Here is a 13321-nt window from a genome sequence, read left to right as displayed (position 1 = left end):
AGTCGATCATGCTTCTAGGTAACAAAACAATGCATGCTTGGAAACAAACCTTGCTCAAAATAATCAGGGAGAGAGTAAAGTCGAATGTGTTTTATGAAGTGAAGGCCAATTCACATCTAAATGACCTTGGGACCAAAGCATCATTCATGCTATCAAACTATGTTTATAATAAGTCAGTCAACAAGTCAAGTGGATGTGGAAAAACAAACGGTTCCAATACATCATTAAGAAACATTGAAAGAAAAAGAGTGGACAAAAAAAGTGGACCGCTTGTAACAAGGAGCCCAAAATGCATTCCAAATCTAGGAGGAGATTGAAGAAGGGATTGAAAACTTCCACAACAGTCTCTGGTAGACAACCGAGAAACTCTTCTTTCAAAGCACTGATGGAACAAAAAGGAAAACCAACCACCAGATGTAAATTCATGACTTAACTGGAACAGGGACTGCTCACTGGTAGGATATTCAACATAGACTGAGAAGTTCAATTATGTTTTGCAAGAACCTGAAACACTGAAATTGTAAACAAACACTGGGTTAACCGCTGGAGACAAAAGACTGATAGGCTTGTCTGAGAATAAGCAGGATTCTGAAAAAATGCTAGAAACAGTTGTTACGTACTGGGGAAGGAAAGCAAATGCTCCAGTGCAGACAAGTCCAAGGAAGACCAGGAGCCAGAGGATAAGAAATAATAAAGGAAACGTAGAGCAGATCTAGAAGTGAAGCCAATAGAAGAGTGATGGATGTAAAAGCAACCTCCTGGATACCAAGCAAAGAGACTGACATGTGTCCAGTTATCAGTTCCCTTTTCTATTTAGTAAAAGTCTTTATTAGATTTTTAATAAGGGAGTTTAGGCATTTATATCGGCAGGTGATTATCACACTATTTAAATTAATTAAATTGCAGAGCAATTACTTATAGTCCTGAGAAATACAGGGGTCAAATGATTTGTATCAGTTACAATTGTAAATTATTGTACTTCCCAATGATAAGCAGGAGAAGGATAACCTCTTAAGAGACATCATAATAGAACGACAGATGTAAATCTTTTAGTATTATACTGGATATGATCTGGAATCCTACTAATGGTAAAAACTGTGTGAACTGACTGGTTGACAACCAATGAACAATTCATTTTTTTATAACACCTAGACATTAGAAATATTGTTTAATCTGGGCAGAAGAACTTTGTAAGGGCTAAACATAACAGATTAAACCGGAATCGTTTTCATAAAAATAAAATCTGCTTTGTAAAAACCAAGGTCTTACAGCAAGACATCAATAAATAACTTTTACAACACAGAACTCACCTTATATGAACCAGATTGTCTCAATGTGTCATATCCTTGCCTGGATTTATGTACATACTGCACACCCAATGTTATCTGGCTATGTACTCCATGATTGTCCAGCTATACAAATATCCTTACCACTATAGATTGTGTCTTCATTCTTGCATCCACTCCCACACACTATTATTTTAGTGTACAAATCAGTTCAACTTGGAACACCTCCTCTGACAAACATTAACAGAATGTTGAAAGGTGTATCACTATAAACATGACAGACCACAAAATGAAGTCCTGAACTTAAGTAATGACTGGGTGCACTTTTAATTTCTGCATAGTCTATGCACGGTTTCACATTGTGATGTACTACTATGAAACCACACCACTTAGAACATTGAAATGTGAACACATACTGTACCGTAATCTTTCAAAGCAAGAGAAGTACTTCTCCTGCATTTGTCAACATCGGGGGAAAACTTCTGTGTCAGCTATAGCATACTTCCAAAACTGTATAACGTTCATTACCAAAAATCAATTCAGTAATCAAATTTGCAAATATATATGTGGAGGTACTTACCCAGGGCTGGGTATCCAAGATAAAAACGATCAGCTCCCAACCAGCCAAGGAATAAGGAAAGTGCCACTGCCACCTTGTAGGAATACCCATTTCTGTATTTAAAAGTATTAAACAGTTTGCATTAACATACGATCTGAAATATAGCCCTTTTCCAGACAAAACAGGAGTGTAATATAAAGAAGAAAACAAACAAAACAGATTAAGCATTTTAACCTTTCTTTTGAAGCCAGGGTAAATAAATGTAATGCCTTTTCAGTTTCAGTTTGGCGCATCAAGGATTATTTCTGGTTTTGTGACAGAACTGCTTGTGGGTTCTTTATACTTCAGATTTATAACTACAATTAACAATGTATCCTCATTTACTTGGGTTTTGCTATCCTTTTTTGTTCAATGGTTGTGTATTGTTATTACCAATCAATACAATGAGCAATTACCTTTGGCATGTGGCAATCATCAATAACTAGACTGTGGGTAAAAGAAAACAGCAAATCAAATTAAGTCTTGTGCACAAGAGATATAAAAACAGCAACATTACAGTTGATGTCTCAGGAGGATAGCTCAGGGGCAACGTGCTCACCTTGGAAGCAAGGCGACATGGAGCAACACAGGTTCGATTTCCCTGGACCGCGCTTAGAAACCTCTGGGTATTAAGCGCGTTATAAATAACCTATCATATCATATCAAAGCCTGCAATTTTAAAATCACATTTACGTATACGCTATAGCTGCACAAACCACTCAGATCTTATAGTTAGCCAGAGAACGTATTCAAAAGAAAAGTGTCTGTTGAAGTAACCAATGACTCTACATCATCATGAGAGAGACATGTTCAGGTGATGACAAGATTGCATCACGCTATGAATCCCAGATAGAACAGATTGAACCAACTTCCCCATTTATTTGTTTTACACATTCTTTCATCTCCTTCAGTTACTGCCAATTTAACTATATTCCTGGGCCATAGTTGCAGAAGATGTTTTCATTGTATTGGCATCTACCACTTTGAAAATGTAAGGCCAAGTAAAAAACCTTGGATCCCAAGTTACTCTTTTTTCACAAGTATTAGGCCAAGAAGACAAAGTTTCATAGACACAATCATTTCCTAACCCAAGTACCCTTAATTAAATTTGTGACGACTATTGTGGGACACAATCTTTGTTCATGCACTCTTTCAGCCATTCCAAATTTTCGAAGAGAGCGCCTAAATCTGTTTTGGATTTTCATTGTACCTTTATCATAGCTTTGTTACATTTATGAGAGCAGGCCTTTTATAGTTCAGTAACGCATCTACCACCCAAACACAATGAGCTAATGGTTTGTTCACATTCGTTGTCCTGCAGAATACATCAAATCGTAAAAATATGCTGCCTTATACAATTGCCTCACAAATCTTTTATTCAACCATGAATCCGTTTTCGTACCCAATGTAGTTGGCATTTTAGGGCCTAAATCATTGCCACAGAGTGCACAACAGCAAGTGCACAAATGTGGGCCTTTCCATTACCATTTATATTTTGACCAAGCCATAGGTATTGCTCTCAAATGAAGTGGAAGCAATATTGCCTGTACCATAGATAAAGGCATTCATTTTATAGTCTCGATCGGTACTTCCAAAAGCTTTGTGACCAAGTTCCATCGCTCCTCTCATCCAGGAAATCATACCGAATAATATATGCAGCATAAAAGGCCTAAAATGTGGAGCACTTAACTCCTTTTGAATATGTTAATTTGTACGTATTCATTAAAATTCTCTGAGCTTTATTCCCCAACCCCCCTCACCACCCAGCATACTAAGCAGAGCAAAAACCTGTTAAGCCTCTTAAATACATCTGCTGATATAAGCATAGGTACTCCCTGAAAAATATAAAGCTGCTAAGGTCGTTTTATCGTTTTGGATGATACATTCGCTCAGTGATATCATGAATTTCAGCCAGTAATCCACTGATTATTTAAGCTTGCTAAGATATTACCATTGTATATCTCGAACAAATAAGCACTATTTTGTATACCTACCAAACAGAAGGGGCTCCTAGTAACCATCAAAGGTAACCCTCCCAGTGGGAAAATCGGTTTGGTAGTGGGTTTAGGATTGATTTAACCCAATCAATTAATTTGTAACCCTGAACCATTCCCAACTCCACAATTTATAACACTGACAGAGGACATCCCTGCAGAGTATTCTGCCACCTACTAGAAATAGTATTGTTTTGTCTTGATGTTTGAAAACGGCAGTAATAGAGCAATTCAATACAACTGAGCTATTTAATGCCCATTACGAACCTCGATAGCATGAAAAACCAGTTTACGCAATGAAATGCTTTGTGTGCATCTAGCCTAGTGGGGGCCTATTGATTCTCCTCTTTGTGCAGCTTTTGGAAAATCGGGAAAAGGTGCCTACTATTTCACATATTGTTTCTCTGAGATACAAACTTTGCTTGACCTTCATGTACCATTTTTTATAGAACCTGAAAGCGCACCCCCAATCAGAAATTTTGCAAAGAATGTATGGTCAACAAGAACAAGAGAGATAAGACACTATTAATTGAAACTTTAGAAAGTTTAGGTAACAGTATTATTCCTGTGTATATAAGGCAAACAGTTTGGTGGCAAAAAAGTTATTTTACGTGCTATCAACTCCTTTGGGGAAACCGTCCCCACCAGGTGCTGGGCCCATTTGGCCACCAGCCCATAAAGGTTCTGAGACCTGGAAGGAGCTTATGTATTTATGCTGTTGTATAAAAAGGTAGACATGTGGATTGCACAACTTACATTTTAGTCTTCTACAGGGAAATGGGTGAATGTGCATTACAAATCTGCTACATTAAGTTAAACAGGTCCAAAAGCCTAAACTTTATTATATTGTCATTACCAGTAAAGATGACACAAAGAGAGCCAGGGTTGTACATACAAGTGCCATCTTTCAGAAAACCAGAAACGCACAGGCCCCATTATCTATCACTGTGATCAAAGCATTAAAAAGGCTAATTTCACACCTATGTTTACTTGAGAAAAAGGCTGGTATTGAAAATCCTGGGTTTGGAGTTAATTTTGACATATTGTTTCGTATTTTAATCATCCTACTTTTGTAAGCTTTTTTAGAAGGCCACCCTGGCAAGAGCTTGATGACTTCATTGTCAGTTATTAGCAACCTGGTAACGAGGGGCAGTCAGCCTCCAAGCCAATCAGAGAGGTCCAGGAAGCCTCCCAACTGATAAGGGGGCTTGGAACACAGGCTTTATATCATGGTAAAACTTGCATTCTTAGTCCCCTGGGCAGTGGGAGCCTGCCAATTTTCCCTATTGGGAAGCGGGTAAGTCGTCCTCAGCCCCACCCGTAGCCACAAGTTCCACATTCCTCACCCACTCCACCACTCCCGACACCTAGTGGATTACAGTGACTGGAAACTACGCAGGGACAAATTCGAGAGACTGGAAGCGAAATGGGGTCCCCTGCACACAGACCTGTTCGCCTCGAGTCTGAACTCTCAACGGGCAAACTACTTCAGCTGGAGGCTAGACCCGGAAGCCCAAGGCACCGATGCGTTCATGCATCATTGGGGGTCGCAGAAGCACTACGCTTTTCCCCCCTTCGCGATGCTGGCGAGGGTACTAGCAAACGTGCGCAGAGACAAGGCGCAAATAGTGATAGTGACGCCAGAGTGGAAGTCGCAAGCTTGGTTTCCAGTTCTGATGGAACTTTCTACGGATTTTCCACAGAAGATTGCATAAACACCAGACTTGCTGGTCGATCCAGCAGGAGTTCCTCATCCTCTGCTAGAGAATCAATCCTTGTCACTGATAGCATGCAGAATTTCAGGCATAGATGGCGATTGGCAGGCCTTTCAGAAGACGCTACAAGACTTATCAATCTATCATGGGCCCCATCTACGATCAGGAGCTAGAATTCCGCATGGCAAGTCTGGGACCTGTGGTGCAGGAGGAGGAGTATATCTCCCATTTCAGCACCTGTAGAGCAAGTAGTGAATTTCCTAACCAGCCTCCCTTCAGCAGGTAGAGCTTTCAGGATCGTAGGGGTATATAGGTCGGCAATCTCCGCGGGGCACGAGTTAGTGGACGGGGCACCAATAGGGGAACACCCGGCGGTGTCCCGATTGCTGAAAGGTGTGAAGATGAGCAAACCTCCCGGAACTAAGTACACATCACTGTGGGATGTCCAAAAAATTACACATCTGTTCGAGCAATGGCCTAGTAACAACTCTCTATCAGGAAAGCAACTTTCAGGCACATTAGCTACACTCCTTTGCCTAGTGTCTTGTAGAAGAGTTTCAGACGTTAAAGCATTTGAAATAGACAGAAAGATGTATTACCCAGAAGGGATAGCCTTTACCATAGCGCAGCGTACAAAGACCAATTCTAAAGTGATCTCATACCCATATTGGCCGAATAATGAGAAATTGTGTGTGGCAAATTGCATAAAGTGTTATGAAGCAGCGACAGCAGCGGTTAGGCCACAAGGAGTGAAACAATTGCTTATAGCACGTATAAAACCATAGAAAGCAGTCACATCAGCTACTATAGAATTGGCAGGTATAGAGGATAGAAAAGACAATTTCTGTTTGGAGTTACGATAATTCAGTTGGATTTTAGACTTTGTTCAGTTAATCGGTGTGCTGCAAAAGAAGAGGAAGGGACCCAGGGAAACGGGGACTTATAGCAGGAAGGATTGCCGGATTGGACAGTGAAAGAGAGGCTGTGGGACTACCGGGCAGAGAAGCCTCTGGGAAATGTAGTTTTGTCATGTTAAGACGATGTTTTCATTTTTTCTTTTCTCTGTTTATACGAGTTATATAAAAAAAAAATTTTTAAAAAGTGTTATATAGGAAAACAAAAAGTTTTAAAAAGCTGTGGTTAGCAGTAATTAAAGAAGATAAAGCATAATGCTCGCCTCCGGTCTTGTCATAGAATCATATGCATAAAAGGATCAACTGAAATGCATGAATTCTTAAAAACGTGCATGTTTTGATAATTTATGCATGTAGTAACAAAAATATAAAGGATGACTTTGGAATGAGAATATGCTTACAAATCAGAATATATAATTCCCATTAATATCACATGCCCATACTCTGGATTATAAGGCAAATAACTATTCCAGTCCAATTTTGATTTTACATTCCTAAGGGCAAGCCTCTCATATAGCATACACATCCTCATGATAAAAGACACTTCAAATCGGACAATCTAAGCAAAAAGGAGGCTACTAGAGGGTGGAAGTAGGTGAAGGAAACCAATCTCAGACTGTGTCCAATCCAAACTTGCTCCCTCAGATGATGCTGCATGGGTGGTGTTTGCTGTAACAGAGAAGAATAAGGCAGAGTTTAAGGAAAGCAAATAAGTAAGACTGCCTGATTGATAGGAGAAAAGCAGACAGACGTTCCAATGGGAAGTAGCTGATGGAACATCTCCTTAAGAAGGTCTTTTCCAGGTGGGGCTAAATGCAGAGGCTGTTCAGAAGACCAGAGTGGGATTTAGGGAGCAGGATGGGAGACTACCTGTGCCTTTGATAGAAAGTGAGTACACTGATCCCTTAGCATTTAGACAAATGCCCAGAGAATTAAACAGACATTTGCACCAATTTTTTTTGTCCACATTTATTACCACTATTTTCAACAACAAAAATATAGATTGGTGGTTTGGGTTATTCATATAGAAAGTGGGGAGGCCGGTAAAGTGGTAAAATCAGCACAAAAATAATTTAGCAGAAAATGTCATTCGGCAAAAAAAACTTGCGAAATCTTCAAAGATCTGTTTACAAGCTAAGTCAATGAAGGGGGACTAAGCCTGTAAATGAAACTTTTTGGAAGTATATTTAAAACATATTGTGCTAAATTCTAATTGTGCCATGCACATTTGGCCGTGGCAGTAATTCATAATTTTGAGTGGTTGTCACAGGGACAAATTATGTCTGGATTGACGAGCGCTGTGTACAAAGTATCTCACACATTTGCAGAGATCGATAAACCTTTATACCTGTTTTGCTCGATTCGTCTACCCTGCTCACCCCACTCAAGCCTACTTCTGCAGGAGTCTGTCCTGATACATTCTGGTTTCACCATCAACGTCTTGTGGCCAATGCTGGATCTGACTTTTATGGACTTCATTGATTCACAGTGCGTCACCCTTTCTCAACTCTCATATGCTAAACTTCCTTTGCATCTTGTACTCATGGTGACCCTGAATCATGCTGTTCCCATCTTCATCTTGTATCCTGGCTTGCAACATTATGTGTTACTACTGACTTCTGCAATTGTATTCGCTCTCCTCTCTTGCTTCTCCACTCTTTTTGACTGTTTACTCTGTTCTCTCCTCCTCTCCCTTCTCCCTTTTCCTATCTCCTCCCCTTACTTTCTTCTATGCACTTACTCTATCAGAATTGTCCCTGGTCCTAGAATGATAGCAACCTCGTCTGTCTCCTCCTCCCTCCCCTTACTGTTTTTTTCCTCCCAATCGCCAATCCAGCACTATATGAAATGTCAGGCATACTATGATAGTCGCTTGCTTTGTTCCTCCCCTACCTTTCTGCACCCCTCTCCCTCTCCTCTTGTTTTTCTCCGGCTCTACCAGAAATGTCGTTAGGCCTAGTACGGTAGACGCCTGTCTGTTTCCATTTCCTTCCCACACTCCCCCTCCCTTCCTTATCTATGTCTTAGCTCTTGCACTATCTGAAATGTCATCAGGCTGAGTACGATAGTTAATTTCACATCCTTACTGTTCATGGCCTGTAAGAATGTCAGTATTTTCCCTTGTTCCCTCCTTGCTTTGAAGCGCTTTGAAACACATTGTGTATAGGCGCTAAATAAATAAGGAACAAGTTACTTACCTGTAACTGTTGTTCTCCAGCATGGGTCTGGCATGGATTCACATGCTCATGAATATTCCCCGTCGTCAGGCTGGGAATCCTCGGTAAAGCAAAAACCAGTATCAGTTTCGTTTCTGATCTGTCTTTCGTAGTAACAACCAATCACTGGTCTCTGCATCATACTGACCACAGCCAATGACTGCCCTCCACCTAAGCACCGCCTCTGGCAGCCATCTTCAGATTTGGAAGCACGTGAAGTGGCAGTATGACCAAGTGAAGAGCCGCAGAGGGGTAGGCGGGAGGGTTCGCATGTGAATCCATGCCAGACCCATGCTGGAGAACAACAGTTACAGGTAAGTAACTTGTTCCTTCTCCAGCATGGGGTCTTGCATGGATTCACATGCTCATGAATAAAGAATACATAGCAGTACACACATGCACAACCACGGGAGGTGGCAAAGGCTCAACATTAAGCAGTACATCAAACTCAACATTAAGCATCTTACCTCCTCACCAGGCTCACCTCAGGCGAACAGGTTGCGCAGCACTGCTTGGCCGACCCTGGACTCCTCCCTGGAATCCCGATCGACGCAGTAGAATTTCGTGAAGGTGTGCGTCGACCTCCACGTAGCAGCCCTGCATATGTCCAGCAGGGGCACACCAGAAAGCAACGCCGTGGTAGCTGCGATCGCGCTGGTGGAATGGGCTCTCGGACAGCCAGGCAGCGGTCGGTTTGCCAACCGATGACAGTACATGATACAGCCGGAGAGCCATCTGGAAATGGAAGCCTTCGAGAGAGCCTTCCCCCGATTGACAGGTCCAAAGTTCACAAAGAGTTGTGACGGCTTCCGAAAACACTTCGTGCGGTCCACGTAGAACTTCAGCGCTCTAGCCACATCCAGCAAGTGCAAAGTCCTCTCAGCCGGCGACGAAGGCGACGGGAAGAACACAGGCAACACAAAGGGTTCGTTGAGATGGAAGTCCGACGGTACCTTGGGCATGAAGGAGGGGTGCGTCCTGAGCACTACCCTCGTGTCGTGAAAAGTCAAGTACGGGGCCTTGCAGGAAAGGGCCTGGATCTCTCCCACTCGTCGTGCGGAGGTGATGGCCACAAGAAACGCTGTTTTCCACGACAGAAACTTCAACGGGGCCAAGTGCAGAGGCTCGAACGGAGGTCCCATGAGCTTGGTCAGCACCACGTTGAGCTCCCACGCCGGGGCCGGAGCCTTCACCGGCGGGAACGATCTGAACAGTCCCTTCATGAACTCTTTCACCAGGCGATGAGACCACAAGGACGTCCGCCCCGTGGTTCTGGTGTATCGGGAGATCGCAGCAAGATGAATCTTGATGGACGCGTGTGCCAGTCCAGCTTTGGCCAGCGTCAGCAGGTACAGCAGTACTTGGGGGGCCGTAATCCGTAGAGGGTTAATCTTCTGTGCGTGGCACCAGACAGAGAACCTCTTCCATTTGTGTCCGTAGCATATAAGAGTCGAGGACGCCCTGGCCTTTGCAAGAACCTCTCTGCAGTCGGCCGGTATGTCGTATCCTCCAAACTCTAGCGCTGCAGGAGCCAGGCCTGCAAGTTCAGCGATTTCGGGTCGTGGTGGAGGATGGCGCCTCCTTCTCTGGAGAGTAGATCCGCGTCCACCGGCAGCTTGACTGGCGGGGACGCTGACAAGTCCAGAAGGTCCGGGAACCATATCTGCCTCGGCCACGCAGGTGCGACGAGGATCATCCTGCACCGTGACCTCTTGAGCTGGTTGACGAGCCGGATTAGCAGTGGCAAAGGAGGGAACGCGTAGAGGAACAGGCCCTCCCAGGGGAACGAGAAAGCATCGCCCATGCTCCTCGCCTGGGGAAACCTGCTGGCGAACCTCCGGCACTTGGAGTTCGTCGCCGTCGCGAACAGGTCCATCTGGGGTGTGCCCCACCGTCGGAAGAGGCGATTCACTAAATCCTGCCGTAGCTCCCACTCGTGGCACGAGCGCAGCTCCCTGCTGAGTGAGTCGGCGATGGTGTTTTTTATCCCTGCCAGATGAAACGGCACCTGAAATATCCTTTGGGCGATGGCCCAATGCCACAGGTCCTGCGCCTCCTTGGACAGTGCTGGGGACCTGGTTCCGCCCTGTTTCCTGATGTAAAACATGGTGGTGGTGTTGTCGGTGAAGATCCTCACCACCTTGCCCTTGAGGGACGGAAGGAAGGACCTGAGGGCCCAAAACACTGCACGGAGCTCCAGGACGTTGATATGTAGGGATTTCTCCGTCGGGAGCCAAAGGCCTCTTGCGTGCAGATTTTCGGTGTGCGCTCCCCACCCTTCCAGGGAGGCCGTCAGATGCGCGCGGGTGCCCCACCACCGGATCGCTCGTCGGAAACTCTCGTCGAGTGTGATCCTTTCCTCGAAGCTGCCCGTCGTTTGGATCCAGCGCGCGTCCAGGAACTCCTGCAACAGGCGCATCCGGAGCCTGCACATCGGAATGAGGTAGATGCAGGAAGACATCATTCCGAGGAGGGACTTGATGGACCTCACCTTGGCCGCGTCGGCCACCAACATCCGCTGCACCTTGCCCAGGATGGTCCTGGTCCTCTCCTCCGACGGGGAGGCCAGAAGGGACACTGTGTTGAGCCTCGCTCCCAGAAACAGAGCGTCTTGCGCGGGTACCAGGTGGGATTTGGCGTAGTTCACGGAGAATCCCAGGTCCGTGAGAAGTTGGATGGTCCTTGCCGTGTGAACCACGGCGAGCTCCCTCGTCTTGGCTCAGATGAGCCAATCGTCCAGGTAGGGGTAGACGTGGACCCCCTCGCGGCGCAGCTGCGCCGCCACCGGTGTAAGGCACTTGGTGAATACCCTGGGTGCCGACCGTAGTCCGAAGGGGAGGGCTTTGAACTGGTAATGACGCCCTTGGACCACAAACCTGAGGAATTTTCGGTGCCCCTTTAGGATGGGAATATGGAAGTAGGCATCCTCCAAATCCAATGACGACAGGAAGTCTCCTTCCTCCAGCTGACCCAGGACGTGCTGGAGGGTGACCATCCGGAACTTCTGCGCCTTGATGAACTTGTTCAGACGTCGCAGGTCCAGGATGGGGCGCCATCCCCCCGTCGTCTTCTTCACGAGGAAGTATCTCGAGTAAACTCCGGAGCCCCGAAGCCTCTTTGGGACGAGTTCGATGGCGCCCTTCCTGAGCATCGCTTTTACCTCCAGGAGAAGTTGAGGGACCTGAAGTTCTTTCCTGGCCACGGGGGGGACGCGCGGGCACCTTCTCTGGAACTCGAGCGCGTGGCCCCGGGCCAAGGCGTCCAGCACCCAACGGTCGGTGGAGATGGACTCCCACACGCTGACGAAGCTCGCCAGCCGGCCTCCCACCGGGGTGCTTCGGTGGGGGCCCGACCCCACGGCCGGTTCAATCCTGCTTCGACGAGGCTTTGCCGCCTTGACCTCCTTGGCGACGACGGCGGGGTCCGCCAGACTTGCCTCGTCCTCTGCAGGCCTCCTGAGACGACGAGCGGGCCGCTTGACGGTAGGTGGAGAAACCGCCGCCGGAACCTTTGGAGGCGCCCTTGCCTCCGCTGCTCCGAAAGGGCGTCCGTCGTTGTTGCAGAACTCCCAGGGCCCGGGCCGTCTCAGTGTCCGCTTTAATGGCCTGAAGGGAATCGTCCACTGTTTTCCCAAACAGGTTGTTCCCATCGAAGGGCATGTCCAGGACTCTGGTCTGAACGTCTTGACGGAAGTCCGTAGTCTTGAGCCATCTACGCCGCCTAAGGCAAACGCCGTTGCCCAACTGGCGGAACCCGGTGTCGGCGATGTCCGTCGCAACGGTAATGGCGTGGTCCGAAGCCACCTCACCTTCCTGCAGGATCTCCAGGGCCTCTGTCCTCTTGTCGTCCGGCAGGAAGTCCAGCAGGGGAGCCAGTTTGTACCAGAGCTCCCTGTCGTAGCGGGCCACGATAGCCAAGGCGTTGGCCGCTTTAATCGTCGTCGCTGCCGACGAGATGACTCTGCGTCCCATAGCGTCCAATTTCTTTCCCTCACCGTCCGGTGGGGAAGTCGATGTGGAGGCCGCACCCCCCCCGCTTTCTTCCTGGCCGCCGCGGAGACGACGGAGTCCGGGGTAGGCTGCGCCAGGAGGCACAGGGGGGCCGTGTCCGGGACCCGGTACTTCTTCTCGTACCGGTCTCTTCTAGCTGGCGTCGTGGAAGGGTTCTTGAGGAGGGTGAGGCCCTCATCCCAAATGTCGTCCAATAGAGGCACTGAGAGGACCGTCTTCCTCTTGGCCTCGCGCCGCTGATAAAGGAAACCTTCCTTCTTCTTCTCCTCAGGGCAGAGTTGGAAAAGCTTGGATGCCCTGGTGATCATGGAGTGGAACGATCCAATCTCGTCGGGCGGAGAAGCCCTGGTGGGAGGCGACGACGGTACATCCTCGTCATATACCTCGGCGTCCGTACCCGTCGCTGCCTTGTCAGTCCCCGTATCATCCCCTCGGGTGGACGGGGAGGAGGGCTGGACGGGGCGCGACGGCTGAAAAGGAGGTGGAGGGTGGATCCTTCTTTTCTTAGTAGGGGGAACACCAGAAGGTCCCGGTTCTGGGTCCCCCGACGGGAGAGGATCCTCCGTCGGCAACGGTAGTCTCGTCCTT

At 46.8% G+C, this 13321-nt stretch overlaps 1 protein-coding gene across 1 annotated transcript in view; it reads right to left on the bottom strand.

The window, feature by feature from the left end:
• The window catches only part of TM2D1 (TM2 domain containing 1), a 542128-nt gene that overhangs the window by 326473 nt on the left and 202334 nt on the right, over positions 1 to 13321 (bottom strand). The window contains exon 4 of the mRNA XM_069642046.1: positions 1867 to 1958. Within this exon, the coding sequence (XP_069498147.1) occupies positions 1867 to 1958 (92 nt within the window). The remainder of the gene's footprint in view (positions 1 to 1866; positions 1959 to 13321) is intronic.

Source organism: Ambystoma mexicanum, chromosome 1q, assembly GCF_040938575.1.
Source record: "Ambystoma mexicanum isolate Mex_15411 chromosome 1q, UKY_AmexF1_1, whole genome shotgun sequence".
Lineage (NCBI taxonomy): Eukaryota > Metazoa > Chordata > Amphibia > Caudata > Ambystomatidae > Ambystoma > Ambystoma mexicanum.
Note: the sequence above shows the minus strand (reverse complement) of the source record. Positions and strands in the feature narration are given on the sequence as shown.